This window comes from Spinacia oleracea, chromosome 6, assembly GCF_020520425.1.
Source record: "Spinacia oleracea cultivar Varoflay chromosome 6, BTI_SOV_V1, whole genome shotgun sequence".
Classification (NCBI taxonomy): domain Eukaryota; kingdom Viridiplantae; phylum Streptophyta; class Magnoliopsida; order Caryophyllales; family Amaranthaceae; genus Spinacia; species Spinacia oleracea.
The window spans coordinates 145,600,784-145,613,996 of NC_079492.1; the positions used below are offsets into that span (position 1 = coordinate 145,600,784).

Below are 13,213 nucleotides of genomic sequence, written 5' to 3' on the forward strand. Positions count from 1 at the left end.
ACTATTGAACTGGTAACTCAACTATAAGAGGATCTAGGCCCAACCCAAGATGATCACATAACTTATGAGGATCCAGGCCATGGTAACTCAACTATAAGAGGATCAGGCCTAACCCAAGACGATCACAGAACTTAGGAGGATCCAGGCCTAGATCCTCCTAAAGTTGGGCTAGCTAGGTTGTTTTGGGTACCTGAGCTAATCGGTTCTGTTCATTGATATCAATTTTAGCATGATTAATTATCGGTTATCCAATCCGATAATGCTCGGTTCACGTACCTGACCCATGCTCACCCCTTGTGCGATGGTCCAAGTTTGCGAACTCAACTCAGACCATCCCACCTGGCCACCTAGATAAGCCTCATTGTGAAATGGGATACAAATATGATAGTACAATGCATTATAAGAAACTTTTTCTCAAAGAAAAAAAAATGTGCATTTATTATAGGAAACTCTTAAAAAGCTTCACTTACTGGTTAAGAAACCTTATACAACCTATTATTGCTTTAGGCAGACATTGCCATTTCACCCATTTTTTTGATATTATTATGATGCATAACAACTACGCATTTCTTACATCAGTTACACATGCAGATGCTCAAACATACATTGCATATTTGCATGCATCTTAGCATTGAACTACGCATCCTTACAAATGCAGATGCTCGAACATGCTGCTATACATTTTCTCGTTCAGCCACCCAACAAATTATCATTCCAGGCACAAGGATGGAACGCCGAAAATGTTCCCGTACTTTATGTAGGCATAATATTACCATGTACTGTTAGTAACTTCAGTAACTTTTAAAATGCTCATACGGTTGCAGCCTCCTTCTTTTCTTTGACAGGAGTAGCAACTTCCTCTGCATCAATACCGGGTTCACTTCCGGGAATTTCTAAACTCAACAGCAGCTTTTCCCACAGCTTAGCAGGTTCCTGCATTATGCAACTCTTGCCATTAACATACCAGCTTGCAAGTTTTATGTTTGTAATGGTAAATAATCTTATAATCCTGTTTCAAACTGATCAATCTAAGACTTAGGAAAAGGAAGAAGTAGCAAACCTTCCAAGAAACATCCTGAGCCATGCAGTTCTGTATCATCTCTTTCATGGCTGGGGTGTCGTAGGTTTTCAGGGCTCTCTTGACAGTTGTGGATAGAGCAGCTACATCACTTTCGTCTATGGTTTCACACTAAAGATAACAAAGGGTAAGCTTTAGTACTTACTAGATTAGGTCCCGTGCACACACTGATATTAATAAAATTATAATTTGACCATTTTTTTATAGAATATTTGAGTAACACGGAATTGTTCCAAGATAAAGTGGTATGGAGTACAAAAGAATTTGACATATTTTAGTCAAATATACTGAATCTTTTCCGTAAAATGTTTTGAAACTAATAAATGAATAAAACAAAGAAAAAAAAGTTTTGGCGGGAAAGTTTTTCACCAGGAAGTGACACGTGTCATTGCTGGTGTATGTTTTAGTATCATGTAATAGATTTTCGGTCATACAAAACTTATAAAGCATGTATGTTTGAACAACATCGACATTCTTACTCCGTCTCATAATAATCTCTGTTAGGTTTTATCAAACATATTACAAAAACAATGTAGGGGAAAGTTGGGAAATAAAACAACTCACATCCACATTGAAAGCTCCCATCTGGAATCCAGTGTAACCTTCCTTGACTGTGTCAACTAATCCTCCGGTTGAGGCAACAATTGGGACCTGCCAGAAAACCATTTTGAAAGGAGATGATTAGCAACAAAGAAATCAGTCAATAAATCAAACACCAAAGTTTAGCAAGGTTTTAAGACAATACAGTTCCATAGTTCATGGCATGCAATTGGACAAGACCACAAGGCTCAAATCTGCTTGGAATTAACACGTAATCAGCACCAGCAATTATCATATGAGCCAAGGGGGTGTTAAACTTTGCAACTCCTCTAGCTTTGTCAGGGTACATGGTCTCAAGTTCTTCAAGCTGCTTCTCCATGGATTTTTTGCCAGTTCCCTAATAAGGAGTTAAAGACACAACCCTGTCGATCAGCTTGTTTTCCTAAAACAATAACCAATTCAAAACGCGTAGAGAACAAGTTAAGGAGAATACTTACCAGGACAACAATTTGAGCATTCTCTCCAATGAATTCTGGAATTGCTTCAGCAAGAATATCAGAACCTTTCTGTTCCTCAAGTCTACCGATGAAACCTATCACTGGAATGCTTGGATCAATTGGTAACCCAACTTCTGCTTGAAGGGCTTCCTTCAACAGTGGTTTTGCATCCATCACCTGAAAAATAGCAGTAGCACAATACTTCCCACGTCATTATAAGTACACGGTTGAAAACTAGTAAGACTGTGTTTGACAACCCCAAATTTTGAAAAACAACTAGTGTTTTGCCCGGGCGATGCCCCAGGTTACTACTTTGAACATCATATATTGTGGTGTATATTATGTAAAAAGTTAGAATATATTATACACTTGGAAGTTCCAAATTATATGTATTTATGTGCAATGAAGACTATATCTCATGATTGGCTAAGATGGTAAGATATCAATTTTTCATGTGACAGGTCTCAAGTTCAAATCTTATTGAAAGACATTTTTTATGCATGTAATATGTGGTATATATTCTTTGTTAAGGGGATGACGTGGCGTGTTCTAGTGATTAGATAGTTCTATTTGACACATATACGTTATTAGAGACGCTTTTTAATATATTAGTATAAATTAAGCAAAGTAGCTTGTGGCTTGGGGGTCTGTGGCTGATTTTCAAAGCTTGAGTCTCAATTTGCTCAGAACAAAAATATCATTTTAAAAGAAGGGGAATCAGGAATGTCTTTACCGTTGTATTATCGTAGTTGACACCAATGTACTCATCAGTCAACGGATTCCAGTCCTGGATATCTGTGCCATTGGTGATTCCAGCAAGAGTAGCCGTACGACAGGCATTGTGCAACTCAACACCTTTTGCAGGACCTGAGAGGATTTCCTGGGCATAATGAGGACTGACAGTCACTACTCTGTCAGACTCCAAGATCCCAGCTTTCATCCAATTGATTTTCCTTCCTTTAACAGGCTTAACATGCCTGCAAATCCAATAGAAATTTAAGATCAGGAAAGAAGGAGAGTTTTCTTCATCAAAAAGATTTGAAGAAAAAACTTCACAACTTTACCCGTCAATGAAATCAAAGGATCCCTTGAACTCTTCAGGGAGGTTGAGTAGTGAGAAATCAGAAAAGGCGAATCTCCCTTGGTAAGCTATGTTGTGGATACAGAACACAACCTGCCATCATTATACATTTCAAACAACCCAGGGTTAGTACTTTCACATTTTGCTTAAGTGAACGTTTAGTATAAGGGTGTGTTTTATTCACCAGGTTTTCACTTATTTTTTTTGAACTTAACTGAACCTATCTGAACTTATTAGAATTTATCAAAAATTATTTTAGTTATAAATTGTACGTGTTCAACCCTTATTTTTCCTGAACTTATCTTATCTGAACTTATTTTTCCTGAAATAAAGTGAAAATAAGGTAAACAGAACAAGGCCTAAAACAAACTAAAGAAGGTTTACCTTGGCATTTTGATAGATGCCCTTAGACTGATACACGGACTTAAGGTAGCATGGAAGAAGACTTGTGTGCCAGTCATTGGCAACGAAGACAACATCCTCCCCTGCAAGAATATTGAAACAACAAATGCATTAATAAAATATTCATACACCTTGGTGCATTTTGATGTGCATCTTATATAATCAAACTCAAAGCTAAAATGTTCCTAACCATATGGGCCAGAGAATTTTGGATTGCTGTTCAGATTCAAAATTCTTGGGGCTTCCAAAGCAGCCTGCAGATAAGGTATACACGACATCAAATTGCCTGCTGGCTAATGAATCAGTAACTAGCTCGGAACTGGTAAATTAAAGCTCGACAAAATTTTGTGAAGGCAAAATCATACGAATACAGAAAAGCTTTAAGATTATAACATTCGGCAGCTTTTGTGTAAGACCGCTATACCGAAAAGACCGATTTGTTTCTTAATTAATTAATTCCATTGCTTAACTAATTAGTTTCAATGCTTAACTAATTAGTTTTATTCTTTAACTAATTGGTACCAATGCTTAACTAATTAGTTCCAGTGCTTAACTAATTGGTTTCATTGCTTAACTAGTCTTTTGTGAAAGACCGCCTTGTATAAAAGTTTGTATACTAATAACCTTTCACAGCTCAACCCGACAAGTGATCACTTGGATGGATGTGCTACCAGAATAACCTGTTAATTTCCCCTTTGATACTGTAGGAAAGATTGTAACATGAAATTGCACTCTAAGCATTTACCTGGCAAAGCAAGCTGAAACGAATCTGGTTGTCATCATAATCCGATCCAGCTGATGGACCATAAAGCTTGGAACCAGTTTTGCCCATAACCTGAAAAACTCATGAGTTAAACAATCGATCAAGAGTTCATATGCTGCATTAGGTTAGTGACCCTAGGCAATCTTAGTTTCCATGATAAACTTGGTGCAAACAAACCTTCTCAAGGAATATCGGATGGTCCACAAAAATACGGTCTACTCCCCTTTTATGACAATGGAAGAAACGGACAGTGAAAAGCGTATCCCCAACTTTCAACTGCAACACATACCAGTTTGTCAAATCCCAAACAATGATTACTAACTATCTGCCACTCAAAGAGGTCAATTTATGTATTGATTACCTCAACGAGCACACTGGTGTCCCATGCATCTTTGTATTGGTCATACCGTGGGACGATTGTCATGACTCTGTGACCTCTTTTCTAAAAGATTGGAAAAAAGAATGAATATTACATACTTGTTCATTACTAATTACTAATTTAAATCAACCATTCAAACGAAGAATGATTACTAATTACTAATTTAAATCAACCATTCAAACGAAGAATGAATCACAAGACTCACAGCCAAAGCTGGTGGAAGACCACCAACAACATCACCAAGGCCACCAGTTTTGCACCATTTATCACATTCAGTTGAAACAAACGCGATGTTCATTCCACGTATAATAGCTCTTGAAGGCACATCATTCTGTGCCATGTGTCCTTTGCTCCTTACCGTCATTGATTTTGCATTGGACTTCAACTTTAACATGTCTCCCTTGTTCAATGATCTCAAACCATTGTGAGTGGTGAGACGGGTTTTTAAGTCAATCTGTGCCAAATTTGCTCTACTTTCTGGAGCAGCGCAATTGAGGCGCGCGCCTCTTGAAACAAAGTGAGAGGAGGCAACAGATGCCATTGCTTAGCCTGAAACCAATATAGAGAATGAGTAAAGATTTAAATACATGCATATTGCATTGACTAAACCATCAGCGAAAAGATTAATACAAATACACTACGAACAAAGCCATATCTAAGTCTAATTATTGATCCTAGGCAAATATTACAGGCCATCAATCTTAACCATTGGGCCAAGACCTCATTGGTATATTGAAAAATACTAGTGAATCAATAAAAACAGTGTTCACAAATAAAAACCAGATTTAATCAATATGAGTAAAAATTAATCACATGGGTAAAAAAATTCAGTTTTGATCCTTAATATTTAGCAAAAATCAGTTTCAATCAACAATAAGTTGAAATGAACGAGGCCTTAGCCATCTTATAGATCCAACATCAAACCTAAATTGTACTCCCTTCGTCCCAAACAAACTATCACTATTACAATAGTCTAATTACAAATTGTGACAACTAAATCAGGACAGAGGTAGTAAGTAATTAATGTGAATCAACATGAAGCCAATACCAATTCTCCCTCTACCTAATGAAAACTTGTCACAATTTCTAATAATGAGATACCCTAAGAAGCATTTTGGTAAAAAATATCAGTAAAAATGAAAACTTTACTTTAATCCTTGTCATAAAACATTGATTAATTTCAAAATACCTCCACAAGCATATGAAATTATGAATATCATACATTCCTAAAAGGCTAAAATAATTACTGTATCATTTTAAAAATAAATCCCTAATCCCATGTCAGATTGTCAGCATTCTTCTAAAAATTCCCAACTCTTTAAATTATCCTGTACACGCTCAAAAAAGCCACTTTTAAAACCGAATTACCAACTAATTACACATTACCAAATCATACATTTCAACTAAAATAACCAGGAAAACCAAAAACACAGAGCAATTCATGAACAATCATAAATTAGAGATACCCAAACTCAGAATCATAAAATTGGAAATGGAAATATGAAAGTTTTACCGGAAAATTTCTGAAAGAGGAAAACTTGATTACTGCTTTCGCTGAGGAGTGGGTTGAATCAATGAACAAAGACACCCCTTTTTTGGACACTGATACAGAGTGAGTGAGTGAGTGAGGAAGTGAGTGAGGGCTCAGTCGTTGAACCTTCACTTATTTGTAGGAGTAGCTCCTTCTCACGTGTTTCCATACGTGTCATTATTTCAACGGTTAAGCTCTGTTTGCCACATTTTTTCATTATTTTTTTCCATTAATCGGGGAGTAATTTTGTTAAGTGATGTATTGGCCTTAAGACTCGGGAGTTATTAGAAGATAATCTTCCATTTCTTTCGTTTGCACCTTAGAAGTTGATCACATGTCCAAACGAGAGGAGTTTTTGCTTGATAAAATGCGCAAATTATTTCACGCTCCTGAAAGTGCGTAAGACAACACTCTTGATCTAACGCGTGTATACTGTGCAACTGAGAGGTGCGCATGTTGTTCTTGTATCATGTAAATTGTATAAGCTCTAGTTAAAATGATTCAAATTATCAAGCTTGAGTTTCTTAGTTTGTCATATGGATCAACTAACAAACTAACATCAAAATTTTGTACAAAATTAATTTCATAAGTGGCTTGTGGTGTACTATAAATTCGAACCAATGGAGTTAATTATTATAGTTACAATAATTTATACTTTTTGTTTGGTACACTTTCCTTAATCGGACGTAATTAAATTATGGGTGCACTTTTTATTTTTGTAAATATCTCTTCTTATTTTATTTCTTCTTACACCAAATATCGCACAAATACAGAGTAATATTTAATCATTTAATCCACACCTACCCACTTATTCATTTCTATTATTTTTTATTTCAATTATTTAATCTACATTTATCCCACTTAGTTTATTCTTTAATAAAACCAACTCATTCATTAAACTAGTGACAGTTAAAGTACACCAATCATTTTCATACGAAGGTAATAATGGCCTATTAGATGTGGACATGGTCACATGGGTTATGCAGGATTAGGCCTGATTCAAAATTACGGAGTTGGTTCGACACGGCATATGTCCGTTGTTAGCCAAACATGATAACAGAGGGATAATGGAGAGTCGTTTAAAGAAATCATTATAGAAATTTGGCACGAGTATGATAAGGAATAAAAACGGGGATAATAATAATTGAGGTTTGGTAAAACGCAGTGCAAAGTAGCAAATGGCAAATGGTCCAATTTGATGGTTTGCCAATTGTTTGTATGTATTTTGATTTTTGACATGTGTGCCGTTTGTTTGGTGTGTCCTCTTGAACAAGATTTTTGTAGACAAGCATCGGGCATCGTCTCAAATTGCACAAACTGACGATCCCCATCCCCAACTCATACTAAAGCATGGGGCCAATTCTATAAGGAAAATTAACGGTCCTCAATTACTCATGTCAGTTCACCGTCAATATAATCTTACATTAAACAAGCTGTTAATCCAAATGCAATATTCACCATCCTTTTCCAATTAAAGAACTTGAAGAAGGAACAGGTTACATGTACACCTAGTGTATAAGATTCTCATGTATATTACCATTAATTTATTGACATATCATCAAACCCACTAAAAAATGAGAATGAAAGACAATAAATATGTCATTTCAACCAATAGAAAAACATGTTGTAAGATGTCTTGTACACTAGGTGTACATATAGTAGAATCCCTTGAAAAAGAACTACCACATGATACTTGCACAACCTCGAACATGGAAAGTAGATTTATTTTGCCACTCCTCCTTTTGAATAGCACACATAAATTGTACTCTTGCAGTAGGTTGTAGGAGAGTCAAGGTCGGCCATGTACATGTTCAAAGTGGGACACAGAACATGGCCCTCGTGTTCAAAAGGCCCCCAATTAAATGAATTCACCGCACAACGCTCAATCCACCGCAAATGCCTAAGGGCATGAATTCACCTCGCAACAGAACATCTACGGCCATTCATACAATTATACAAAACGACGTGCTATGCTACGACAATAACAAGTATTTTCACAAAACCAACCCCTGCCCCTTGTTATAAGGTTGCAGGAAAGACCAACCTTATTTCAATATGCCACCATTATGAAGTGATACATTAGTACTACGTACATCATTAACAGCTAATATAAACCATGCATGTGAAAATTAACATTACAAATCAGTTCTTGCACTAACACGCAGCTCGAAATCAAAACATTCCTGAACATTTAGGATCTTGATTACAAAGAATAATCAACCTAAATTTCACAATACCAACATAACAAAAACATGACTACGATTTACAGACATATGATATAAACTGTCTCCTAGAAGATCAGCAACCCAAGTTGAAGGGGCACATATTTTGCAAGAAAAATGTGAATCTCTATTTTCTAGAACATCTCCAATCTAAACCCTTCACATGTCTAACATTAGGTTCAAGATAACTTTCATCATATTTTTATGTTCTCAAGAAACCTCAACCAACACTTTTACCCTTAATCCAGTAATCCCCAATCCTCGTGAGACAATGATCACGGGATCTGAATCATGTCCCTTCTTAGTACTTTCTCCGTTTCGCAATAGATGCATCGTTTCTCTTTTGGACATTGTTCATTAATTAACTTTGACAATTATTCTTTCACATTATGTAAAAACAAACATAGTCAAGTGAGATCTTGTTAAATTCGTATCAATGTGAGGATTCCAAATATTAATTTTTTATAAGTTTTACTTACACTCAATTAGAGATATTAATCTTCAAAGAAGCATGTTGGAATACGTGAAAAAAGAAATGATGCATCGATTACGATACAAAACAGAGGTAGTATGTTATCTCATCAACCGAAAATAAATCCAAGTAAATGATTTATTTTAAAATCAAAAGAGATGCATACACTAGGCATAAAGATGGTTGTGGGCCGGGTTGGGTCACGCTTTGGGCCGGCCTAAAAGGGCCGAACCCACGCCAATTCCACTCTATATCATGCCGAAAATTTTAAAATTGGGCCTAGGTCCATGGTTGTTATGCCAGGCCAGGCCATCGTGTCTAGGCCTAATTTTACAAAACTTAGCGTGTTGTGCCTTATCGTGCTTTTCCCAAAAATTACAGCCCGAGCCCCCGGCCCACGACTTTGTGCTCATGCCGGGCCATGCCGTGCTTTTTTCGTGCCGGCCCGGTCCACATTCAACTTTAATTGCACAAGGTGATATCACATGTGCGTCCCTGATAACACAAGACATGTGCTACCGGGCAGGGACAGGCGACAGCAGAGGTGCTGATCACCAAGCTAGAAGATAACCTTAAGCTATCTCAGCAGCACCAAAACATAAAAATGGCCAAATTTCACAAAAATTAGAACTTCTGATACATTTCCGGCATGCAGGACCGTCAACGTACACTGCTGTATCACTAAATTGACAAGCTGCTAGTAATCTCAAATCTCAATAACCAATTTCTGTATCACAAAACTGACGATCTGCTCAAATCGTAATCTCAATAACCAGATACTGTATAACTAAATTGATGAGCTGCTCAAATCGTAGTCTCAATAACCAGATACTGTATAACTAAATTGATGAGCTGCTCAAATCGTAATCTCAATAACCAATTACTGTATCAATGAAATGAAGGGCTGCTCGAATTATAATCGCAATAACCAAGGACAGAGTGAAAGATTTCACCAAGAAAACTCAAATCAATATGAAATAAAAATGTATGGTTCATAACATATAAATGGGGTTATTCAAATTTCAACCATGGGTATGGGTTATTCAAGTTATGCTCTTCTACTAACAGTTTCCGTGTGTTGGGTGTTGACACCACTCATAGACGGAGACGAAGTAGCATCACCCCAAGTAATAGCCCCACATTGTTCACCCAAGTGTGGGAACATCACCATTCCTTACCCGTTTGGTGTTGAAGATTGTTGTTACTTTGCTGAACACAAACACAAAACTGCACTGCGTTATTGTGTTCATCAAAGTAACAACCATTTCTACACCAAACGGGTAAGAAATGGTGATGTTCCCACACTTAGGTAAACAATGTGAGGCGATTACTTGGGTGATGCTACTTCGTCTCAGTCGACGAGGGGTGTCAACACCCAATACACGGAAATGGTTAGTAGAAGAGCAAAACTTGAATAACCCATACCCATGGTTCAAACTTGAAATTAATGGTTTTTGAACCCATACCCAAATTAAAGTTGCAATCTTTACAGAACTAAAATCAGAAGAGAAACATTACAACATCTTTAAAGCCGCCCAAAGAGAGCCAATTTGAATACATCTCAGAAAATCATCGGACAAAAATTGATAAGAATCATTTATCACCTAATTAACCAGGTTAATCCCATCGAAAATTAGGGTTTCATCATCTATGAGCAGTAATTAGGGTTTCGATGAACCTTAACCCGTCGAATCTGGGAGAAAATTTCTCCTTCCCAATTGACGATGATTGCGATCCATAAGGCGGAACTTCCTGCGATAAATCAAAACCCTAAAATTCATAAATTCATGAAAACGAGAATAATTGAAGAACAGCCCTAAAAAGAAAATTAAATTGGGGAAAATTACCTGAAATTGTGAAGGAAATGTGAAAAGTGAGAAGGCAGATGCGGCAAGAATCGATGCCACAAGACCGCTGGATCTTCTCATTGTTGATTTCCTTGTTGAACTGAATAGAATTCTAATGAAATTGGAAAGAAAAAGGTTGAAAATGGGCGAAATCCGGACAGCGCCGGATCTCGACCAAGAAGAAATTGGTCGCTCAATATCTTTTTGAGTTTATGGAGTATATTTGCGGCTACACGTTTTTGACAGAAAGAAATGTTCTGCACTTCGTAACTTCCACGCTATATTTTCTCTTTTTTTATATTGGAGAGAGATTTCCAATTCTGGCTGTTTTTTGGGGCGTTACGGACTTAAGGGGTGTTTGGTAGGGGTGTTCATAAAAAATCGTAACCGCGTACCGTACCGAAAATCGAAAAAACCGACCTAAATGGGCGGTAAACCGAACCGAAAAAATAATATAAACGGTTACGGTAACCGAACCGGCAAAATTAACGGTTAAACGGGTCGGTTACGGTTACAATTTTTGACAAAACGGTTAACCGAATAAACCGAAATTTATTTTTTCAAAAAAATAATTCAATTTAATTTAGTTGGAGGTGACAAAATCACAAAATTATAGGTAAAGTATTTAAGTAAAAAAATGTTTGTTTGTGCACAACTAGCCCTATTAGTGTACTTACTTCTTAGGCTCTTAGCCCATTAGTCCTTTCTTGAAACAATAAGTACGTTACTTCGTAATTTTGTTTGAAGTTGATGAACTTGTGTAATTTTAGACATTGTTTACACTTATTTTTGTTTGACTTGATCTTCTATTTCAGATTGTTATTTTTTGTAAAAAAATAATACGATAAATGTGATACAAAATAAAAATAAATAATTTAATAGCGGTTTATGGTTCACCGGGTAACCGTACCGAAACCGCGGTTAACCGTTTAAACGGTAACCGGTTTAAACGGTACGGTTACGGTTCATGAAAATGCCTAACCGAAATTTTCGGTTATCGAACCGAATCAAGTTTCGGGACGGTTAACCACCCATGAACACCCCTAGTGTTTGGTTCACATTCAAGCAATTTTGGAATCAAGGATGGGGTTGGAAACTTGGAATCAACCAAACCCATACTTTATGTTTGGTTTAATTATTTTTTAAAATTAATACTTGTGGAGTCCATCCTTGAAACCTCTATGGTATGGGATTCTCAACCTTGAGGGGTAGGTGGATAATTAAAGATGGTCGGGCAAGCTCGAGGCTCGATCGGGCACGAAAAAAAACCCGATTCGACAAGGGCACGAAAAGAGCACGGCCCGACACGAGCACGAAGTCAAGACATCTATGATGGGGCTGACTCATAACTGTCTTAAACATTATACAGGCCATGTGCTAAATATAAAATTTAGGCCACAAAAAATTAAAAATCAAGAAACAAAAAAAAATGCATATCATTAAAGTCGAACCTGAATCTTGTGTACTAAAAAGTTAAGTCTCAACTATTATGGCAAGCAACATTAACTATCTTCTATTACACATTTTATTATATAACCTATGTTGCTTTTAGCCGGGTCTGTGCCGAGGAGGAGATCTGAAAATTGGGGCATGTTAAGTCTGTTGTAGGGGGGAAAAAGGGGGAAATAAGAGATTAAAATTAAAAAGAAAAAAAATTTGCTAGTCAAAGGAAAGTTTTGACTTCCAATATTTTGAATCGAAATTCTAATATTAGGTATAGGTTTGTAGGTATCACTTATCCCAATCTCATGGGTTTGATACCTAACCCCATACCTGATACCAAATGTGAACCAAACGCCCCCTTACAGCTTTTAGTTACCAGTTTGAGAAAGTATGTGAGCTTTTTATTACTCTAAACAAGATGAGAATATGGTTTTAATTTATTGGCAAACTTGCTTAGGGCATGAGCAATAGTACAAACCTCTTCAAGGTTTGTTTATATGCCACATCATCATCACACAAACCTCTTATTCTACAAACCTTTCACTAACAATAGACAAAGGTTTGTTTAGGGGACTCACCATCAATATACATTTTTTTTTCGAGGGAAACGTCAATATACATCATATGGTCTCTTTTTACATACTTAAGTTAAAGTTGATAAAATAAATAAAATTAGTGAAGTTAATTATGAAAAATAAAATGATCATAAACGTTAAAATGTATTTATTTTTTAAATTTAAAATTAATTTCCAATTTTCTTTTTTAACAGATAAAACCATATTTATAAGACATAATGACACTTAACTTTACATGTTGGTTACAATTATATAGGGGTGAGCAAAAAGTCAGGGTACCCTGAATCGGAACCGGAACCTGTTAGGAATCTGAGGTTTCGAAACCGAAACCTGTTGTGCAGGTTCCGGTTCCGGGTAACAAATTTGGGAACCTGTTGCAACAG

General features: G+C 36.5%; 1 protein-coding gene and 1 long non-coding RNA gene across 2 annotated transcripts; both read right to left on the reverse strand.

The window, feature by feature from the left end:
• Nucleotides 1-385: 385 nt before the first annotated feature.
• On the reverse strand, nucleotides 386-6,411 carry LOC110796039 (granule-bound starch synthase 1, chloroplastic/amyloplastic). Its single transcript, XM_022001068.2, has 14 exons — nucleotides 6,254-6,411; nucleotides 4,946-5,289; nucleotides 4,723-4,803; nucleotides 4,539-4,637; nucleotides 4,344-4,433; nucleotides 3,789-3,852; nucleotides 3,581-3,681; nucleotides 3,180-3,289; nucleotides 2,849-3,092; nucleotides 2,116-2,292; nucleotides 1,824-2,015; nucleotides 1,643-1,729; nucleotides 1,061-1,189; nucleotides 386-933 (listed from the first exon to the last, which is right to left on the reverse strand). The coding sequence occupies exons 2-14, from the start codon at nucleotides 5,279-5,281 to the stop codon at nucleotides 811-813; spliced, it is 1,833 nt and encodes a 610-aa protein (XP_021856760.1). The 5' UTR covers nucleotides 5,282-5,289; nucleotides 6,254-6,411; the 3' UTR covers nucleotides 386-810.
• A 3,501-nt stretch (nucleotides 6,412-9,912) lies between these two features.
• On the reverse strand, nucleotides 9,913-11,145 carry LOC110796033 (uncharacterized). Its single transcript, XR_002535502.2, has 2 exons — nucleotides 10,813-11,145; nucleotides 9,913-10,717 (listed from the first exon to the last, which is right to left on the reverse strand). It is a non-coding gene; the product is annotated as an uncharacterized lncRNA (long non-coding RNA).
• Nucleotides 11,146-13,213: the final 2,068 nt, after the last annotated feature.

Bases quoted from the DNA above. Each gene is read 5' to 3' on its own strand.
- LOC110796039 (XM_022001068.2), bottom strand. From the start codon at position 5,281: ATGGCATCTGTTGCCTCCTCTCACTTTGTTTCAAGAGGCGCGCGCCTC. The intron at 3,853-4,343 runs GTAAATGCTTAG...CCTTATCTGCAG, and splicing joins GTTTCAGCTTGCTTTGCCAG to GCTGCTTTGGAAGCCCCAAG. The intron at 1,730-1,823 runs GTATTGTCTTAA...GTTTTCTGGCAG, and splicing joins ATGCCATGAACTATGGAACT to GTCCCAATTGTTGCCTCAAC.